At 40.4% G+C, this 19,090-nt stretch overlaps 1 protein-coding gene and 1 long non-coding RNA gene across 19 annotated transcripts in view; one reads left to right on the forward strand and one right to left on the reverse strand.

The window, feature by feature from the left end:
* dctn1b (dynactin 1b) overlaps positions 1-19,090 on the forward strand; it is a 71,764-nt gene that overhangs the window by 14,069 nt on the left and 38,605 nt on the right. For 7 of the 17 annotated variants that reach the window (XM_048995651.1, XM_048995639.1, XM_048995640.1 and 4 more), the window contains exons 2-5: positions 2,874-3,125; positions 9,148-9,226; positions 14,189-14,220; positions 18,298-18,318. In XM_048995651.1, coding sequence (XP_048851608.1) covers positions 2,898-3,125; positions 9,148-9,226; positions 14,189-14,220; positions 18,298-18,318 — 360 coding nt within the window. In that variant the 5' untranslated portion in view covers positions 2,874-2,897. The remainder of the gene's footprint in view (positions 1-2,873; positions 3,126-9,147; positions 9,227-14,188; positions 14,221-18,297; positions 18,319-19,090) is intronic. The other 10 variants (XM_048995646.1, XM_048995648.1, XM_048995649.1 and 7 more) reach the window with 3 other exon arrangements.
* LOC125720351 (uncharacterized) lies at positions 9,954-13,703 on the reverse strand. Of its 2 annotated transcripts, none has more exons than XR_007385423.1 (3): positions 13,276-13,703; positions 12,601-12,725; positions 9,954-10,090 (listed from the first exon to the last, which is right to left on the reverse strand). It is a non-coding gene; the product is annotated as an uncharacterized LOC125720351 (long non-coding RNA). The 2 variants fall into 2 exon arrangements; XR_007385424.1 differs by having other exon boundaries at positions 12,601-12,668; positions 13,276-13,701.

Here is a 19,090-nt window from a genome sequence, read left to right on the forward strand (position 1 = left end):
CATTCAGGGATGCAGCGGGGTGCAGTGAAAACAAAAGCCACCCACACCCCCGCTCCCCCGCCGCCCCCATCCCATGCTTAACGGATACACAAAAAAACAAAATGGCCGCCAGGTCACAGAGGGGGTATAGCTGAAGGCCAGTTTGGCGAACAGGGTCTGGGTGTAATTTCTGAGTTTTCTTCTTTCTTTTCTCTTACCCACAATCTTGTATAAGGAAAACTGGAGTCTGCTTGTCACCTGACTCCAGAGGTGGTCAGTTCAGGTCCAGGAAGTACAAAACCAGCAAGTTTGTGTTTCAGCTTATTAGTTGAGTCTAAAGAGTCTGTCACAGAGGACTCAGCAGGTCGGTCGAAAAACAAAATCGTGGTCTGAATTTGTACCTTCTGGACCTGAACTTTCCACCTCTGCATCACACAGTCCTGCCTGAGGATGCCCATACCACGTTGTACTAGCTTAGTGCAGCCCTGAATTTGTTTTATTATGTTAGGCCCTGAATTTGTACAAAAATTTGTACTATGTTTTTTCCGACCTGGAATAGGGGAAGCAGACTTTTTTTGGTAGTTGGTGAAACGAAGAATGGAGCAGCATGATATGAGAAATCCAGTAATGAGCTTAAGCTGAAGCTGCGTTGCTTTTCGCCGTCTCTCTGATGACACCACTTTGTTCTACAGCTTTCGATGCTCACAGTTTATGAGTATCTGATGGTTTAGCAAATGTGTCTCTTTTCATGGAGACGAGTGTGAATTCCTGGCCATTAGCTGCTGGTCCTTTTATTATGATAAACTGATGATGATGATGATGATAATAATAAGACTATTTATTATCATTATTATTATTATTAACACAGGCATTTTATATTTGTAATTCTTTACTGAACAAATTATTTAAACAGTCAAGATCACTGTTGGGAAAACTGTGCCATTGCAGAATTTCTTCTATTTGCTCCATCGTGTTGTTGATCTACAGCTGCGTTTTGCATCCTGATAATGACCCAATTTCTTGTCAGTTTTAAATCGTAGAAATATGCCCTGAAATTCTGCAGTAGAATTTCCTGATAGCATTTCATTTTTTGATCCCATGACTGAAAGCTGTCCGTGCTGTTATGCATCCTCAAACTCACTTCATAGCTGGGATATGCTTTTGGTCTTTTGTTTTCTCAAACATAACGCTGTGCATGTTTTTTAAAGAGTCGACCTTTTTCCAATCCGTCCACAGAACATTGTTCCAGTGGTGCTGTAGAACATCTAGCTGATCTTTAGCAAACTTGAGAAGGGAAGCAAGTAGTACCAGTCAAAAGTTTGGACACCCCTACTGATCATTTTCTTTTCAACAAGATTCAACCTTAAGCACACCTCAGGGTTTTGTGATAAGTACTTAGAGCAATATAGAGCTGCTTTGGGATGAGTTGGATTGAAGACCAAGAGGAAGGTAGTCAACCTGTGCCCGGAACTTGTGGAAACTCCCTCAAGACTGTTGGAGAAGCATTTCAGGTGGCTGCATCTGGAAGCTGGTTGGAGGAACACCAGGTGTTTGCAATGCTGTTATCAAAGCGAAGGGGGGCTGTTTTGAAAAGTCAAAAATTTTGGGAATAGTGTTTAATATATTTTGAGTAATATAGTCTAATGCATTAAGAGCAGGTGTGTCCAGACTTTTGACTGTTAATGTAAATCATCTTCCATGTTTATACCAAAAAATAACCATGTGAAACATTGTGTTTTAATGTTTATTTTGTCTTAAGGTGGAGATCAAATTACATTTGAGGAGCTATTCATCCAAATATGCGGATCATGACTTTTTCCTTAATATTTTACCTAAAACATTAATGCCTTCACCACCTGTTACTTCGCCAGTTCTTTTTAATGTGTCTGAGTTAGTCTAGGGAGCCCCGGTTCACGGAGGGACTCGTCTGAACAGCATGAGATACCGGACACTGCTGAAGTTGTATCAGTTTGATCTTAGCAGCGTTTCCCAGAAAATGTTAATAGTTGGTCTTGCAAAGTCCACTAGAAATGGTCGAGGTAAGGAACAGCCCCTAGTGTGAGAAATGGACAACCAACGTCGCATGTGGATTTAGCTAAAATGACAAAAAACCCATGTCTACCTAAACCCATGTCTACCTAACCCATGTCCTTCTCTGTGTTCTTTGTGCTGAATATGAATTGGCCAACTTTTGTTTTTGTTCTTTTTCATCATTTCATAAAATGCTTTATTTTGGTCCAAAATAAAGTTATTCCTTCTATCTGCCCTTCAGTCACCTGGTTCTGTTTGCTGCCATTAAAGTCTCAGATTCGTCACAGAAAGTCACGGGGTCATAATTAGGTAATCTGACAAAATTTTAGGTATTTGAGGCATGTGGGATGCATCAGTGAGTGGGTTTCAGTTACAGTTTCAAAATGGTCTATGTGATAAAATGGGGAATTTATTTGGGTTTTGGGTCAAGTTCAACAAACACCTAATCACAATTATTATTATAAAATAACAATTATTTTGGATTCGGAAAATGGAAAACAGTAGGAAAACAAGAGTAGTGTTGGGTCTGCGGATGGAACAACAATGTCTGTCTGTGTGGTTTGCCCCAGACATGAAACAAAAGTCTGTTTAGAAAGGATTGTCACCTGACTTTGCCCCACAGTCTCAGATTGCAGGGACGCAAGAACAAGAGAAGTCTGCACAGTACAGCTGCAGACGCAAGCAGTCGAGGTCCAAATATACTGCCAGATAGGTGACTGCTGTTGGTGAAGGATGGCTTGGAAGTCCTTGTCGTCGATGGCTGCTGGAACGCCGGGCTTTTGCGTAATAGAGTTTGAGGGCAAACCCATGGGTTCCGAGGAGGGTTAATCGTACTTGACGCCCCGCATCTCCTTCTGCCGTAGACCACCAGTAGCGGCAGCAGCAGGATGAGCTCAGACGGGGGAGGCAAGCCGGTCAAGGTGGGGTCCCTGGTGGAGGTGATCGGTAAGGGCCACCGCGGCACCGTGGCCTACATCGGCGCCACGCTATTTGCCACCGGCAAGTGGGTGGGCGTTATCCTGGACGAGCCCAAGGGCAAGAATGACGGCACTGTGCAAGGCAAACGCTATTTCACCTGCGAGGAAAACCACGGCATCTTTGTCCGCCAGTCCCAGGTAACGTTGCCTGCTCCTTTTCTCCATCCAGAAACCATGTGTTTCCAGAAAGGGCTCTGACGAGTGCTGGGAAGAAAGTCTGGTTACACATGTCATTGTGTTTAGGGTTGTAGACTGGGAAGATACTCAGAACATGCAAGGTAATGAATTAAAAGGCTTCATATAATAAACCATAGCATGAGGACACAGGTGTTTAAAAGGCAATATGAAACTGAAAGTAAAGACAAACCAAAATGATAGTTTTAATATGCATCAGTCCTTTAAACCAGCTGGACTTCTGCTTTTCTGCAGGAATGGTAATGAATTACTATAGTAGGAGAGAACTGGCAGCTCCAGTTAGGCTTGGGCTGTATCTAATTTTTTATACCATCTGGACATTATACCACAGTATTTTGGCTGCATTTCTGAAAGAAGCATTTTCGAAATGGGGGCAGGGTGTCCCCCAATACATTTTGCCAGACCAAAATATCATGGTATTCCCAAAATGTTGCGGTATGCTCGTTTACTGTAATACTACCCAAGTCTAACTCCAGAGATGTGCCATTCACTTTTCGCACACTTAGTGCTAATGTTTTGTCTTCACTTCACTGCCTGTCTTGTCTTTCTTCACATCATGTCTTGTGAGGACTCCCAGTAGCTGTCTTCCATCAGTCCAGAAGGGTTCTTGCCCCTTCCTGTCCCCTTTGTCTTTGCTACATTGCACTACTTCAGCATTTTCCCCAAGATCTTCTTATGAAGTCATCATTGCTTAGAGCCTACAGAACACAATACATGAGACAACCTGCGTCAGAGGTCATCTTTGACTGACTGTCAGAGCCTGAAATTGTAGACTGACAAACTCTGTCTACTCGTCTTACTTCTCTGTGGTTCTGCTGAATCAAAACTTTGAGGTAAGTTGTGTCACACAGGAATATTAATGTCTGCCAAGAATCAGCCTCACCCATCATTCATGTGCTCAAGTGACTGGTAACATTGCTGTCCTTAGTTGAAACGTAGCGCACTGAGGAGGCTTTGAAGGAATGGGTCATATATCAGCCTTTCCTTAATAGTAGTGTACTGTATGTCCTATCATTGGTACTTCTTGCTTTGCGCCATGTGCTCTGAGATTCGGATCAGGCTAACATTGTTTGATATGCCAGTGTCATTATCGTATCACGATACCAAAAATCTTAAACGATACAATTCTGTTGATGATTTTAGCGTGCTACCAGAAGTTACATCCCATAGTGGACGTGCCGAATCGGTGCTTTGGGGAGAGAGACGGTCACACTCATTTCTGGCGTCTCTTGTGCCTGTAGTTGATAAGCAGGGTGGCAGTAGTGAGATGTGGTATCACATCGGTGTTAAGCTGAACGTAAAGGGTGAATCTACAGACCTGACAGCCCCAATACACAACGCTGCCACGAGGGGGCAGCACGTCTAACCTGGTGAAGCATCTGTCTGTCGCTCACCGTGATTTATATACAGTGTTTAAAGATCTTCAGGTCTGCATGATAATGGATATAAGGCACATGATAGTGATGTAATTTAACAATTATTATGCTTTGCGTTCCTGTTTAAAGTCATGTTTAACCTACATGCCATTTCATTCATATGTTTCCTTGGTGATGAAAAGTACACTATGCTAAATGATGAACAGAACAAACGCAAATATAAACCTAACAGCAATGAATTATCAGTGAGACTTTGTAACAGCTAAGGCCAAATAAATATCAGAAACTAGGGATTAGTTCAGTGTTTCCTAACCCAGTCCTCAGGGAACACCGGACTCCCAACATTTTTACTCCCTCCCAGCTCCCAGCCAATCAGGAACACTGAATACCTGGTACAGGTGCGCTAAGAGGAAGCAAAAACATGGACTGTCCGGGGTCCCTGAAGACTGGGTTGGGAAATACTGGATTAGTCTATGTGTACGGTTGAGGCCACATATACGTTACATATATAAGTTACATATACGTAGGCTAAAGACTTTCAGTATTTCACACATGTCATGTATCGTACATTTTCTGTGTGAAGTCAATTATTTGGCAGAGTTGTATCAATACTAATAAGATAATTATCTCGCAATTTATCCATCCATCCGTCCAATGTACCAATGACGATCATGGGCTTCCAGAACCTATTATGGTGGTTATGGGACCAAGGCAGGGAATAATCCTGGATGGGGTGCCAACCCATTGCAGGGTCCACACCCACACACACAATTTTAGCAAATATTTAGGATTTTAGGGTGGAAACCGCAGTACGTCCTCATAATGACACAGGGAGAACATTCAAACTCCACAAACATGGAGCCTTAACGGAGACTCGAACCCTGGTCCCTGGTGTGAGTGGACAGTGCTACCTACTGCACCAGCATGCCACCCCTATTGCGATTCAGTTCGTCACTATTCTCATATTAATTTTGAACCTTAGCACTGATTTATTATTTTATTTCAGTATTATTTGACATTGGCAGAATGTCGACTGATCTATTATACAAACATTTAAGATTTGCTGTTAATTTGGCCTATGCTAAGTGCACTACAATACAAAAATGCAGTTAAGTGCCTCTGAAAGTACAAGTCAGATGGTTCATTCTGTATGTCCCCCCCCCACACACACATACTTGATGTTTTAAAAGCAGAAATGTGCCCTTTATGTTTGCACAGAGAAATGCATAGTTTATATACCTGGGAGCTAAAGTGTGTATGTGCTTTATTTAGGATGCTGGCTCATCCTTGGTAATTAAAGGCTGTTAGTGGCCTGTTTTCTAAATTTTAGTAATTCCATTATTTCAATATTTCAACACGTCTTTTTCAGTTTTGGGGTGAACTGCCTCTTTAACCATCAGGATAAAATGGCAGTATCGTGATGTATTGAATTGGGATACTGGTATCGTAATCCCTGCTGTGTCATAGACTAATTGACCCAGCCCTAGTATCGACTTCATTTCCATAAGAGGTAATGACAAAATAATAGCTAAATTAATTTCAGCCTTTATTTACTGCAACTGATTTTCAGTGGGTCAAAAATTTCCCAAGTTAGATGTTAAAATATAGAATATTCCAGAAGTGGATGTAATGCCTTTAGAAGCCTCTGATTGGCCAGTTGTCTTAATTATGAGTCAATTGGGAGTGTCCCCTGGCTGTATTTAAATGCCGGTGTTTGATGCTCTTGATATCATATGAAACCCCAAGCAACTAAGGAGAGACCTCAGAAAAACAATGTGGACTTTCACAAGTCTGGGTCCTTCTCCTTCACTAGTAATGGAAAAACTATATTATATGCTGGTGCTGTTGGTTTCATTCATAAGTGGGCTTGTTTATGTTAATGCAATATAATATTTATCGGGAATGTCCTAAAGTATGGATCTGGTATTAATACGGAGATAACAAAGCTGCTTTGTATCCGACTCTACTTCAGACTCACTGTCTGGATTAATGACAGATGAATGATGGATGAATTGTGTGCTACTTTTTATGACTTTTGTCATACATTTTTCCCTCACCTAATAATTTTCCTAGTTACCCCGCATGGAGATGTCCTTGAGTAATACGTTTTTTTTAAGGGGTTACACCCTGATGGTGATTTTGTGCGGTGAAGCTGATTCCTTCTCATTCTGTCTACTGCAATAGTTGGCTTGTAAGGTGTCTGGTCGCAATGTGTAGCTTTCCATCAGAGATTGGCCTAATTCTCACTCAAGTCCTGCATGATACTTATGCATTGTACGAATAATTTGCAAACGCTTAAGCTGTTAGACTGTGTGCCAGGGAGGCAGTTTTTTCAAAGTAAAAATAACCGGAGTGATTTATACATTTCAGCACCCTCTCATGTTGTGTAATATAAGCATCTGTAGGCAGGGTGCAAAAAGCATATTGTTGCCATTACAGCTTCACTGCCACCATCATGGTATGCAACAATAGTGTTCTTTTCCCAGAATGCACCATGTGGAATACAATTTGAGTGCCAGAGTTTAATACTTCCACAAGCATCGGTGGCATTGAAGTTTATACATATTGTTTTTCATGCTGAGAAACTCCGGCTTCTTCAAGCCGACCTTTTGAGGGACTGCTTTTGCATAGCTGATATCCCCTTTTAAATGCTGCCGTTGTCTTGGGAACCAGCCTGCACTTTGTTTTCCAGTTTAAGACAGCAGGCCATGAGTTCACAGGTGGGGAGACTTGGTATGAACACCGAGGTGGATTAAAATTTTTGTTGGGACTTACATAGTGAGGTCAGCACGCTGATATAGTGTCTCGTGTGGGAAGTTCACATCAGGCTACCTGACAGTTGGTTCACTGCACATAAGGTTGTTGGATCGCATAGTTGCATCTGTGTCAAATATCAAGATCCATCCTTCACATATTAAATACCCATCCTTTCATCTTCCATACAGGTCAGGGTTGGGGGTGTGTATGGGGGGGGGGGGGGGGGGGTTGGAGTCTATAGCAGGTAAGAAAGGACTGTGGTACACCCAAAACACAGTGGTTTTACTAAAGATATTTGTCTGTGCAGCCTGAAAAATTAAAATAGCACATTGCAATATACAAAACATACAGAGTACTGAATATTCTCTTAATAGCCCTCATTTGCCTTTAAAACAACAGAATAAGAAATGAGTGGCATTTGGTGATGAGATTCAGCTGGGAGTCACATTAAATGTCTTTCTGGCTCTGCCGCAGTGATACCCAGAGACTGAAGGTGCTTGTTGGGTGTTTTGTCTTTGAACAGTTTGTCTCGTAGACGGTTGATGGAATGAGGTCTGGTGACTTGGCAGACCCGGTAAACGGGTCAAGTTGTGCTACATTTTCCTTCCTAAGTTTTTAGGTCTTGTATAATTTAGGGGTATGTTTTGGGTCATTCTTTTGCTGAAGAATGAGGGATGGGCCAGTCAGCCATGCTGTTGCAGGTTGCCATGGGTCTGGTATACTGTAGATCACCAGTCAAGATCAACCCCAATAAGGTTGCCCCCTCCTCACTTGATATTAGCAACCATACATTCAAAAATCATACGCTCGCCCCCTCTATATCTTAATATTACATGACCATTGGACCCAAACATCTTTTGGCAAGTGTATCCAATTAGTCATAAATAATTATGAAAGTAGTTATATTCACACTTTTTACTGATACTGACCTTTTTAAAAATGTCTGTCTCGATTACAGATCTTTAAATGTAAGTTTTGCACATTGCTGGATAGTCATACAGATAATTTACAACGAATGTGACCTGCTGTAACCATCCATCTGTCTCGTAGCCGCTTATCCAGGTCCATGTCGCAGGGGCTCTGGAGGTCATCCAAGGCAGAATAGGGTTACTGGGTTGGGTTACACCCTGCAAGCGATGCAGGTTGGATGGAGGGCACATAGCATTTACTCTGGGCAACTTAGACACCTGTTCACCTAACTGTACGTCAAATGTGGGGGTGGCATTGAGATTGCCCAGGGGAAATGCAGACGATACAAGGAGATCCACAGGGGAAATGCAGACGATACAAGGAGATCCACAGGGGAAATGCAGACGATACAAGGAGATCCACACACACTGAACAGAAATGGGATTTAAACCTCCCTCCCCAACCCAACATTCCTAACCCCAATATAACCATTATAACCAGGACTTTGCAAACATTGTTTGTCTGTGTCTGTCTTTCAATATTCATCTTCTCCTTCCTCATTTAGACCCATTTATTGGTTGTCCATCATTTTAATGTGTAGTCTTTAGAGTTCCACTCAGCCTGGCTCTGTGCTGCCCTGCTCACATACTAATATGCAAGACAGTGTGAAAGTGCTTTCTGGACGTCTTATTTAAGAGTTTTATTTTGCCCTTTGTTGTAGGATGGGCTCTTTCTGTAGACTTTGGTCATGTGAGGCGCATGTTGTCATTGTCGTTGGTAAATTGAAGTTATTTCTTTGAGTCTCTTGGATTGCAACCTCATGTTGCTGCAGAGTTTCTACAGCTTACCCTCCCTGTCAGTGAGGTCTGTCATGTGTTCACTGGTGTTTAAAATTGGGTCATATTTATCCTCCTTCTGCACAGATCCAGCTGGTTGAGGATGGAGTGGACACCACGTCTCCCGAGACTCCGGAGCCAGCTGCCTCTAAGGTTCCCAAACGAGGTAAACGAGGAAGTGGACGTGGGTGATTTAGTGCAGCGACAGCCATTAAATGTGGGCAATACTACTAATGGCCACAGTTGGTTATCTGTACCCACTGGTGTTTAACCACCATAGCTGACTAGCTGTGGCCACTCAGTCCAGTTGAATTTTGGGGCTGTTGATGTTTGGTATTAGTGAAACCACTCAGTCATATTGATATGTTGCTGTTGTCTTTCTTTGTGACTTGTTGATTAATGCTGGATATTATTAAAAAATGTACATTCAGTAACACAGTATCTCATTTAAAATGTCCCGTGTAACAGTATTATGAGATTTTGGCTGTATTTCTTTAATAACATATTTTTATTGAAGTTATTTCTTAATATGAAATCAGTTTAGTTTTCAGTAAATAGAGGTATCTTTGATTCATTGAGGCTGGTCACACATTGTTGTAATCCCTACTGTCAAATTAATGGATATATTTGTGAAGTATAGTTGCTTGCATCAGAATTACAACATTGTACAGCTACATTTTTTCCTCCTCGAATATGTGGCCATCACAGTATCATTAGCTGCGCTGAGTCATATCAGACGTGAATTCCGATAAACGATGCATCAAGGCACTCTCATGAAATTAAATCCACCAGTTACGTGTGGATCTATTTGTAAACAAAAACATTCGATCAGCCTTCTGAATGACCATTTCTGGGGCGCAACAGAAAGACGAAATGGCTGGTGGACTTGGTCTATCCTAGCTTAAGGTCTTTGTCCATCCCTGCAAAAGTGGCCTCCTCAAAAGTGACTGTGGAGAGAAAAGACTCAGTCCAGCAGTCTTGCTGTATTATGCTGGTTGTTTGTCACAGTTTTCGTTTCCATGGAGATCATCTAAGAAAAAGGAACAAATGTTTCTTAGACTTTTGGAGCTGACCACCATTCATATTCATAAGCTTTTGTACTTTCGTGATTTAAAAACACATTTTTTTTCCTGTTGGGGGAGGACATGATTAACTTCTGAAAAAGGTACAGTGTTTCAGAACTCTATAATACAACAGTCATAGTAGGGTGAACATTTTTGTTGCAGGCACCCATAGTGATTGTAAAGCCATTGTTTTACAGAAGCAGTTATGGAACCCACCATTGTATTTGTGTTTTGGATATATGAAAAATGAACAGACAAGCATCTTATATCTAAATGATGTTTCTGTATCCATTTTTCTGTTTATTTGTTTATGTAAATTGATATTTAGCACCTTCTTAGGTGTTCACAATTTCAAATAACTGAAACTAAATAATCAAAAGTACCGTAATTGCATGTGTACATACTCACCTTGAAATAATATTTTGTGGACGCACCTTTTCCATTTATTACAGCAGTAAGTCTCTAGACTGGACTAAAGTTACATTGTACACCTGGACTTTTCAGTATTTAGGTCCTTCCATGGGTCCTCAGTCTATGGGATTAATATCAGGTTCTGACTGTGCAGTTTTTGATGGGTCTTTTTTAAAGCCATTCCTTGGTTCCCATGGATCTGTGCTTCAGGTCCTTATGATGTTGGAAGGTGAAATATCTCATCAACTTTCTGGCAGCAAATTTTTTTCCCCCCAAAATATCTTCATATTTGGAGCCAGTCATCATCCAGGCTATTTGACTAAAGCCCCTATCCCAACTAAAGTGAAGCAGATCGTAAAGCATGATGCTGCCACCATCATACATGATAGTAGCTATGGTGTCCTTTAGATGACCAGGCCTCGGTGGCAAACATATCTCTTAGAATTAAGGCCAAAATTTTATTTTTGTTGTTCTATTGTTCTTGTTTTATTAGACCATAAGGCATTTTTCCACACTGTCTGGGGTTATTGTATATATTTTTTTTTATAAATTAGATTGACTTTTATGTATTGTCACTCTACCTCAAAACCCAGGCATGAAGAATATAAGAGATTGTTTTAAGAGTAAGCAGTACTTGTGCAAAATCCTTGCAGCCCAATTATTGTGCCATTTGGCTGGTTTCAAGTTAAGAAGAAAACCGTGTCCTGTCATCAACTTTGCCAAGATTTGGAAGACTATCCAGTGTTCCTCTTGCCATTGATGATACTCTTCTCAGTGCTCCATTGTGTGTCACTGACTTCGATACTCTTTTGTATGCGTCTCCTGATTAATACTGTACCTTTTGGACTGTGTCTGTCTCTGTAGGATTCATCCACAAAAACCCTACAGGAATGGCTGATATTATTTTGGGTTCCCTTTCACTGACATCAGATGAATGTCACTTATCTGTGCACTTGATTCGAAATGCAGAAGGTTAAGCTCTGAACAGTTCATACATGTATGTAAAATTTAATAACATATATTGTGTAAATTCGGTACTGTGCAAAAGTCTTAAAGCTATGATTCTGGGTAGTAAGTGTATATGTACATCCGAACTTTAGAACGTATGCAAATTAAGAATAACACAATAAAAACAGGATTTTCTTCTGTTCCCCAAAAAGTTACTGGTGCCTTGTTGGCAGTGATGTGTTCAAGACCATCTGTTTAGACATCAAGACGAGATCAAGACCCCTCCCGACCAAGACAAGATCAAGACTTTTAATCAAGACCAAAACAAGACCAAGACTTAAAAATTCACAATCGGAATTTAGATTTTTTTTTTTTTTTGGTGGAGTACACCTGTCACGCCCACGCAGGCGGACACCACCGGCTGCGGCTCATTGCGCAGGATGAGCATAGAGTTAAAACCAGCCAGACGTCACTTACACATTGCGAAGTATTGCGCTGATGTATAGAAGCCATACCAAGCACTTTCTTGTCGATTGTCTCTCCCTGATACCCAACCCTGCCTGTTTACCTAGTGTCTTCTCCTTACCCCTCTCTCTCTCCCGTTCCAGACCCTTCCCGGTACCTGACCCGTCCTCCCAGCCTGCTCCTGCTCGTCCTGTTCCCGCACCCTCGTGTGTTCCTGTTTTGAGCTTCCTTGTAGGACTGACCCCCCGGCTTACGACCTCCCTGCCTGTCTTTCGACCTTGCCTCTTGCCTGTCCCTTTCAGTGCCTCTGTTTGGTTTATCCAAATCAAGTGCTTAGCGGCTTGCATACCCGGATCCCGATCGCTCGGTCCTGGTTGTCGTGACAACACCCATATTAGTGCTTTATTTTCATCTATGTAATTCCAAAAGACCCTTTTATTGGAAAAACTTGTTCACATACTCAAAATGATAATGCAGATGTATGAAAAACACACAATATAACGGAATCACATACACAAAGCACTCCCCCAGCTCCCTGACTACGATAGTAAATTACTACTCTGACAATCAACACTAAACAATGAACACTAGCAACTATATCCAAAACAATCCAGTATAACAGGGGCAGTTGATGGATGAGTGAAAGAAATACCTTGTGAACGACTCTCCGAAAGGAACGTACCAGCAGGACCGTAGTCAGGATTTGAAAAATAGTGAAGCCTGGGACCCGAGGAGAGGATTTCATCAGTCATACATCAGATACAAGAGGCTTGTTTTCTGAAGGATAGACTGTGTTAAATGAGAATTCATATCAGTTAACTTATAGTTTAGGTTACAGCAAGTTAAGTGGAGCTATTGTATGAATGTGCCTTACTGAATGAATTTAGGTCTATGTCATAAGACCATTAGAGAGCAGTAAAATATTATAGGTATGAAGCATGTAATTTAAGGTTATTTATAAATATATATTAAGATAAATATGAATGAGAAATGCTTGATATTAACACATCATTACAAGCCAACATCAAACACACTTGTGTTGATATCCAAATTTGGCTTTGAAATGTTTCCATGGACACTTTTACTGATACCGTCCCCTTCATAAACTCTTTATTTTTATTTTTTATTAATGTTATGTGAAACGTTAGTTAACCTAATCTAGCCCATTAGGCGTAATATGAAAGAAACCCAACCTTTAACATGGCCAGAGTAGCCTAGCCTACGCCTCTATGTAACATGTGTCATACAATTATCTTTCCTGTAGACGCTATAGCAGGTCACTGTTTCGGAACGTTTTCTACCAATAATGATCTTTATTTTGTCTTACCGAACGACATGCCACCTCCACGGCCTCCCTCACAGTGCTACAGGGTCACATGCACGCGACGGGAATTCGAGCTGCTTTCAGTGTAGTGCGCGTGTGTGGTTATCCTGTCGCATGTCCTCTATCATGCTGAAACTCTAGCTCTCTCTCTAGCTCTCTCACACACAAAGCAGACACTATTAATAACATTCGAAATGAATAAGAATTTACTTGGTTAAACTACCCCACTATTACAGACATAATATCATAGTTTGAACATGAACGTCATTAAAACAACATTTTACACAGTACACAGTAATTATCTGCTATATTGCCGGCCGTAAATTTTAAAAACTTATATGACTTATTTATGTATTGAGCACTAATATTTTTGTATGTTTTGTAGAATAAGACGTGACCTACACCTAAATTTATTCTGTAAACCCACACGATCATAATGATCCACCAGTAATCATATCTGTAGGTCATTATGCAACATCATTTTTAAAAGTTTCGTTCTTTTCAGCATCTGAAGGATTTTATTTGTGCAGTGAGCTCACGTGAGAATAGGCCCTGGCCAGGGCTGAATCAGGCCACCCAAAGGGCTCAGTTACAGTTTGAATACCTTGAATACCCCCCACTGGCCTTCTGGTACAGGGTGGCTGTCTGAAACAAAAGGGGTTAATGTCATCTGATTTTGGGGCTTCTGCTGTTGACTTGATCATATTAGTGGAGGAGAATGTCATGTTAGAATAGTTTAATTTGCAAACTCATTAGAACATTTATTGTGAAAGTCTGTTCTAATCAACTAATCACTTCCCAGTGTTACTGGAAAAGGAGCGCGCTGCGAAATTATGAAGATTTTATGTTCCGGCGGTAAACCGCACTGCTATAAACAGAACCTGTTTGTTAATTTTTACTGCTTTTTTCCCAACAGAGGTTACTGAGACACCAAAATCAAGCAAGCTGGTGAGTAAAGAATGCTATCTCCATGCTGTAATATTGATAAAATAGTGTTTTTTTTTTTTTTTTGCTTGAGTGAATACACGTGATCTCAACAGGAAATGTCATCAGTACCGGCAGGTTCTCGAGAGTAGTGTTTTTGCAGTGCTGAATTATGCATGCTGTTACTGTTTATATGGATGTGATTTTCCATCACTTTCAACTGGCACGATCATGTTTGTCATGAACCGTTGTCAAGCCTTCACAGACCCCTTTATTAGTATAGTTTTAATTTAACGAGAACCTTCCTCTTCCTTTCTTGTGTTGGGATGTAGTGCAGTACCACTTTTCCTCCCTCCTGCTGCCCTGTACCCTCCTTTTATTTGATCACAAAAAACAGTTGAGAGGAGGTTGAAATTATTTTCCTGTCCAACAGAGGGGGTGCTGTGACCAACAATCAACTGCATCACTGTGCTTCGGCGTCTTATTCGTTTGTTTTTTTTCTGCTGTGTCATATCGCGCTCACCTGGAACGATACAGCATCAAAGCTTGTCCAATAGGTTAGACAGAAACATTATATTTTCTCCAATGTATTTCTCAGTGCCCCAAGGCAACATTTTGGCACAGATTACCTTCTCTGTAAACTGAGAATTTTACATATTTTAGCATTTTATTGTTCTGGTTGAACAATAAATGTTCAGCGCAGTGAAAAACAGGAATATTCCTAAATTGTGTCTTCAGGGACACCTCAGCCATTCCATGCATTTGTTTCTCCAACATCTTACCTAATTAATTAGGTAAATAATTTGATTTATGGTAAGATAGTGGCTGAGTCACCAAATATGGAGGCATATTGGATGATTACTCTAAATACTGGGATGACTGTTTTGAAAAGGTTAATCTAGACAGACATGGAATAGTTTTTACACGTGAAGATTGTTTAAATTTCCCAGCCAATTTTTAAGATATATAAAGTATACATTCAGTACTGTGCAAAAGTCTTAGGCTGTCAAAGAAAATGTTTAATGCTGTTTATCTGAGTTGTAAGTGTATATTTGCTCAAAAAATTACAATTTAATATCAGAACATATGCAAATTAATGGTAAGACAATAGAAACTAGTAATAATTTCTTCTGCTCGCCAAAACGTTACTGATACCTGGTGTGGTTGCTAGAAGAAAACCACTTCAGTTCCAGCAATTTCGTGCATTACTTCAATTTCACCACCCGCTCAATTAATTTAATTAAATTTGTTAAAAAGCTGAGGTATTGATTTGCCAAAGTTGGTGTGCTAGTAGTCGAGTCGACAGATACATTGATGCATTGGATGATTGCTTCTAATGCTGAGATGAGGATCTGCAGTTGAGGTTTGCAAATGGATGTATAAGCAGACCCACTCCGACATCATACACATGAAGGGTATTTGAACATCATTTTCTTTGACTGCTAAAGACTGTATTTATGCAGTATGGGATGTATATAAAGACGACTAACAACATACAGCTGAGGCTTTGTAGAACCAGGGCATTTCCTGAGATTTTAAGCCCTACATCCTCGACCAACCCAGTTTTGTTCCAGATATCTTAAGCCCCCTGTCCCTTCATTACGCCCCTTCCAGAAAGATAATATGATGTACATGCCCCCGCTTACCATTGAGGACACCAAGGTGAAGTCCTCAGTATTTTTTTTCTGCAACTTCCATTAACCTCGGCCCATTACAAGGCACACCTAAGAAGGACTAACCCTTTTCACCTTGGTATTTTAAAAATCCTGGCTTCAGCCCTGTGTGCCTAGCATGCCGTATGATAGCTGTGGTGGAAAAATACTGTACTGTATGGCGATATGACCATCCCAGCCTCACACACATCTCCCAGTCTCATTCTCACACATATAAGTCAGCCTGATCATCCTGTTCTGATATGTCCATTTCGACATGTCTGTCTGAACAGAACCAATTTCTAAGTTGGGAACAGTCTGTAATAGCAAGATGCACATTCCTATAATAATTTATATAATAGTATAATAATGTGCTATTTAATTCTTTATTCTGAGTTTATTTAGATGTGCACCAAAAACTGTAAACTGTAATAGAATTTAATTACATTCTGCCACCACAAGTGCATTTCAACAGCACAATTGTGAAATAAACTTACAATTATTAAATTAAATATAATGAATTTATTTTGGCACAGAGGTTTTGTTCTGTGTTTGTTATATATCCCAAATTTTGCTCCCAAATCAAGGCAGGATTTTATGTCTGCTAAGAAGTCCCTTCCATTTTTGATTGGACCAGCTAGGTCATGTTACCCAGATGAATCATGGGAATTCTGGCTGTCTGCCTAGATGAGTCATCTCCGGCTTCCCTCAGGTTACCTGTCAGGCGTGCTGCTGATTGGCTCACCTGCTGCTTTACATCATCATTGCCCTTTTCAGCTGTGTAGTTTACCCCAGAATATTAAGAAATTGGTATCGGAGGAGGGATAAAAGTCAACAGGTATAGGAATAACAAAAGATAAACTGACAGATACTGGCATGGATGTTGTATGTTTCAGTGATATTCCAGTCGCCAAATGAGTGTAGTGATATTTATAGTTTATTATTGAATAATATTGAGTGATGATATCAGCATTACTAATAATAAGAACAACAACAAGACCGTGTCAAACTAGAAGAATTAACAACGATAAAATGTCAATAATCGGACTTCTGTTCTTTGTAAAGCTTGAAAGACATGTTTAAGTCAGTTCATTACTGGAACATTAGACTTAGAAGAATCCAAGGGTCTTGCAAAACCCTACCTAAAGTACTTTGTAAAAACGGCAATAGTACCAAGAATAATGATCGTTTCTGTAGAGTATGGATATTAGCATTTCAGAGTAATTGTATTGCTTTTCACTGACAATGATCAGCTCAGCTTTGTTGCGAGGTGTTTTTTCAGTATGTGAAAATACTTAAATTGAACATAAAGTTATATAGTTAAGGGCCAAAAGTGGAAGATCTAGACCCGTGAAACAGCCTTCGGACCATATGACAAGCAGATGTTAACATAGTGGCAACAATGAACTTTTTTATTGTTAATAAACAATTAAACAATTTTGCACTGAATAATAGAAAAAAAATGTGTGATTACATTTAACTTTACAAATTAATTTTGTTAAGTGATAAAATAATGAATGTAATATTAATAACTACAATTGCTGGACCCTACTGTCTACCTTTGAAAGTTATGTTGCAATATTTGCAAAATTTGTTTTTAGATTTATGCATGAGTCACTTTAATCCAATTTGTCAAAATATTGTTCTCTAGATATTGCAAAAAGAAAAAAATCTCTTTGATTAGCATTTCCACATACAGATCTGTCACCCTCATTTCCATCTACAAAGCTGCCATGCAAACATTTGCAAGCAGCTTCTTTGTGTGATTTCTTTCATTATGCTGTTTTAGTCATAGCGTAGCATAGTATACTGTAGAGTAGCATAGTATGGTGTAGTACATTGGCTCTCAAACGTTTTTGTCTGGAGCAACTCATTGGCCAAATCATTGGTCAAATCTTGTAATACCTTTTGATTGGGGGGAGAGGGGTAATCCCCGATTGATAAAATTAGCGAATATTCTGTTATGGATAACATTTTCAGGTGGGGGGATGGTCCCCTACAACAAATGTTGCCGACCGTGGACATGGGGGGAGGGGAAGGGTCAGTCCTCGATGATGAAAAATCTTGCAACTCCTCCCACATATTTGCCGAGGATCCATTCCTCATATTTTGAGAATCACTGGTATAATATATGGTATTGTATAGCATAGTTTTAGTTTAGCATAGTACAGTGAAGTATAGCATAGTCTTCAGATCCTACCCCATTTTTTGTGTGTTCATCATGACTGTTGTATCAGTGTGAATATTACAAACCTTATGTCTTACTGTACTTACTAATTTTAGCATGGCAATCATCATGAAAGGACTCAAGTGTCGCATTCCTGTTGGAACCTACGCGTGTGTTTAAATGTCATGAAGAGTGTGTAATCGCCGCTCACACCACCTAAAAGAGCTCGGACAACAGCTAATATGTCGCCTTTGTGCTCCCTCCCTCTGCCTGACTACACAGCGAGGAGTGAAGGCCAAGAAGGTGGTGCATGTTTTCCTACCTGTGGTGGTCGTGGTGGTTGAGTCCTAGACTGGCCCTAAGCATGGCATTGGGGCATCATCCATTGCTCACCTCTGCATCTGCAGTCTGCCCGTTATTGACCCTGCACTGCCCCCTGACCTCGTATCTTGCCAGTGCTTCCTATGATTGCAGGCGTGTGTATGTGTATGTCTGCTTGTTATTCCTCCTTTTATACCCAGTTATAGCCCAGTGCTGAAATTTGGCCAGTAGCAGTTAGTTAATGTGGGGTTATCGTACAGTTCCAGTCAAAATTCTGGATACACCAGCTTTTAATGCATTCGTCTCCATTTTAGCTATATCATTCAGCTTAAACTTAAATTCCTTGAGGCAATGAAGTAATCCATATTAAATACTGCAATGGCCAATAGAAGTGTTCAGCATTTCAACATTTTCTCAAATTTTAGACTCTTCAAAATAGCGGACTTTTCCTTTGATGACGGCATTGCAAGCTTCCAACCAGCATCTAGGCGTAGCTACCTGGATGTTTCTCCAGTGGTCCTGAAGGAGTTCATCATGTTCTTACTCTTCGGTTCAGCTCATTCCAAACCAGCTCTATAGGGTTTAGGTTGGAGAATTGTCGGGCCAGAGTATCTATCACAGCACTCCGTCTTTTTCCTTGATTTCACAGGATAATACTTTCATAAACTCAAAGGTGTACTTAAGGTTGTTTTCTTGTGTCTAGACTTTTGCCTGGTCCTGTATATGATATTCATTAGTTCTCTGCACATCCAGT

This window comes from Brienomyrus brachyistius, chromosome 25, assembly GCF_023856365.1.
Source record: "Brienomyrus brachyistius isolate T26 chromosome 25, BBRACH_0.4, whole genome shotgun sequence".
NCBI classification, from domain to species: domain Eukaryota; kingdom Metazoa; phylum Chordata; class Actinopteri; order Osteoglossiformes; family Mormyridae; genus Brienomyrus; species Brienomyrus brachyistius.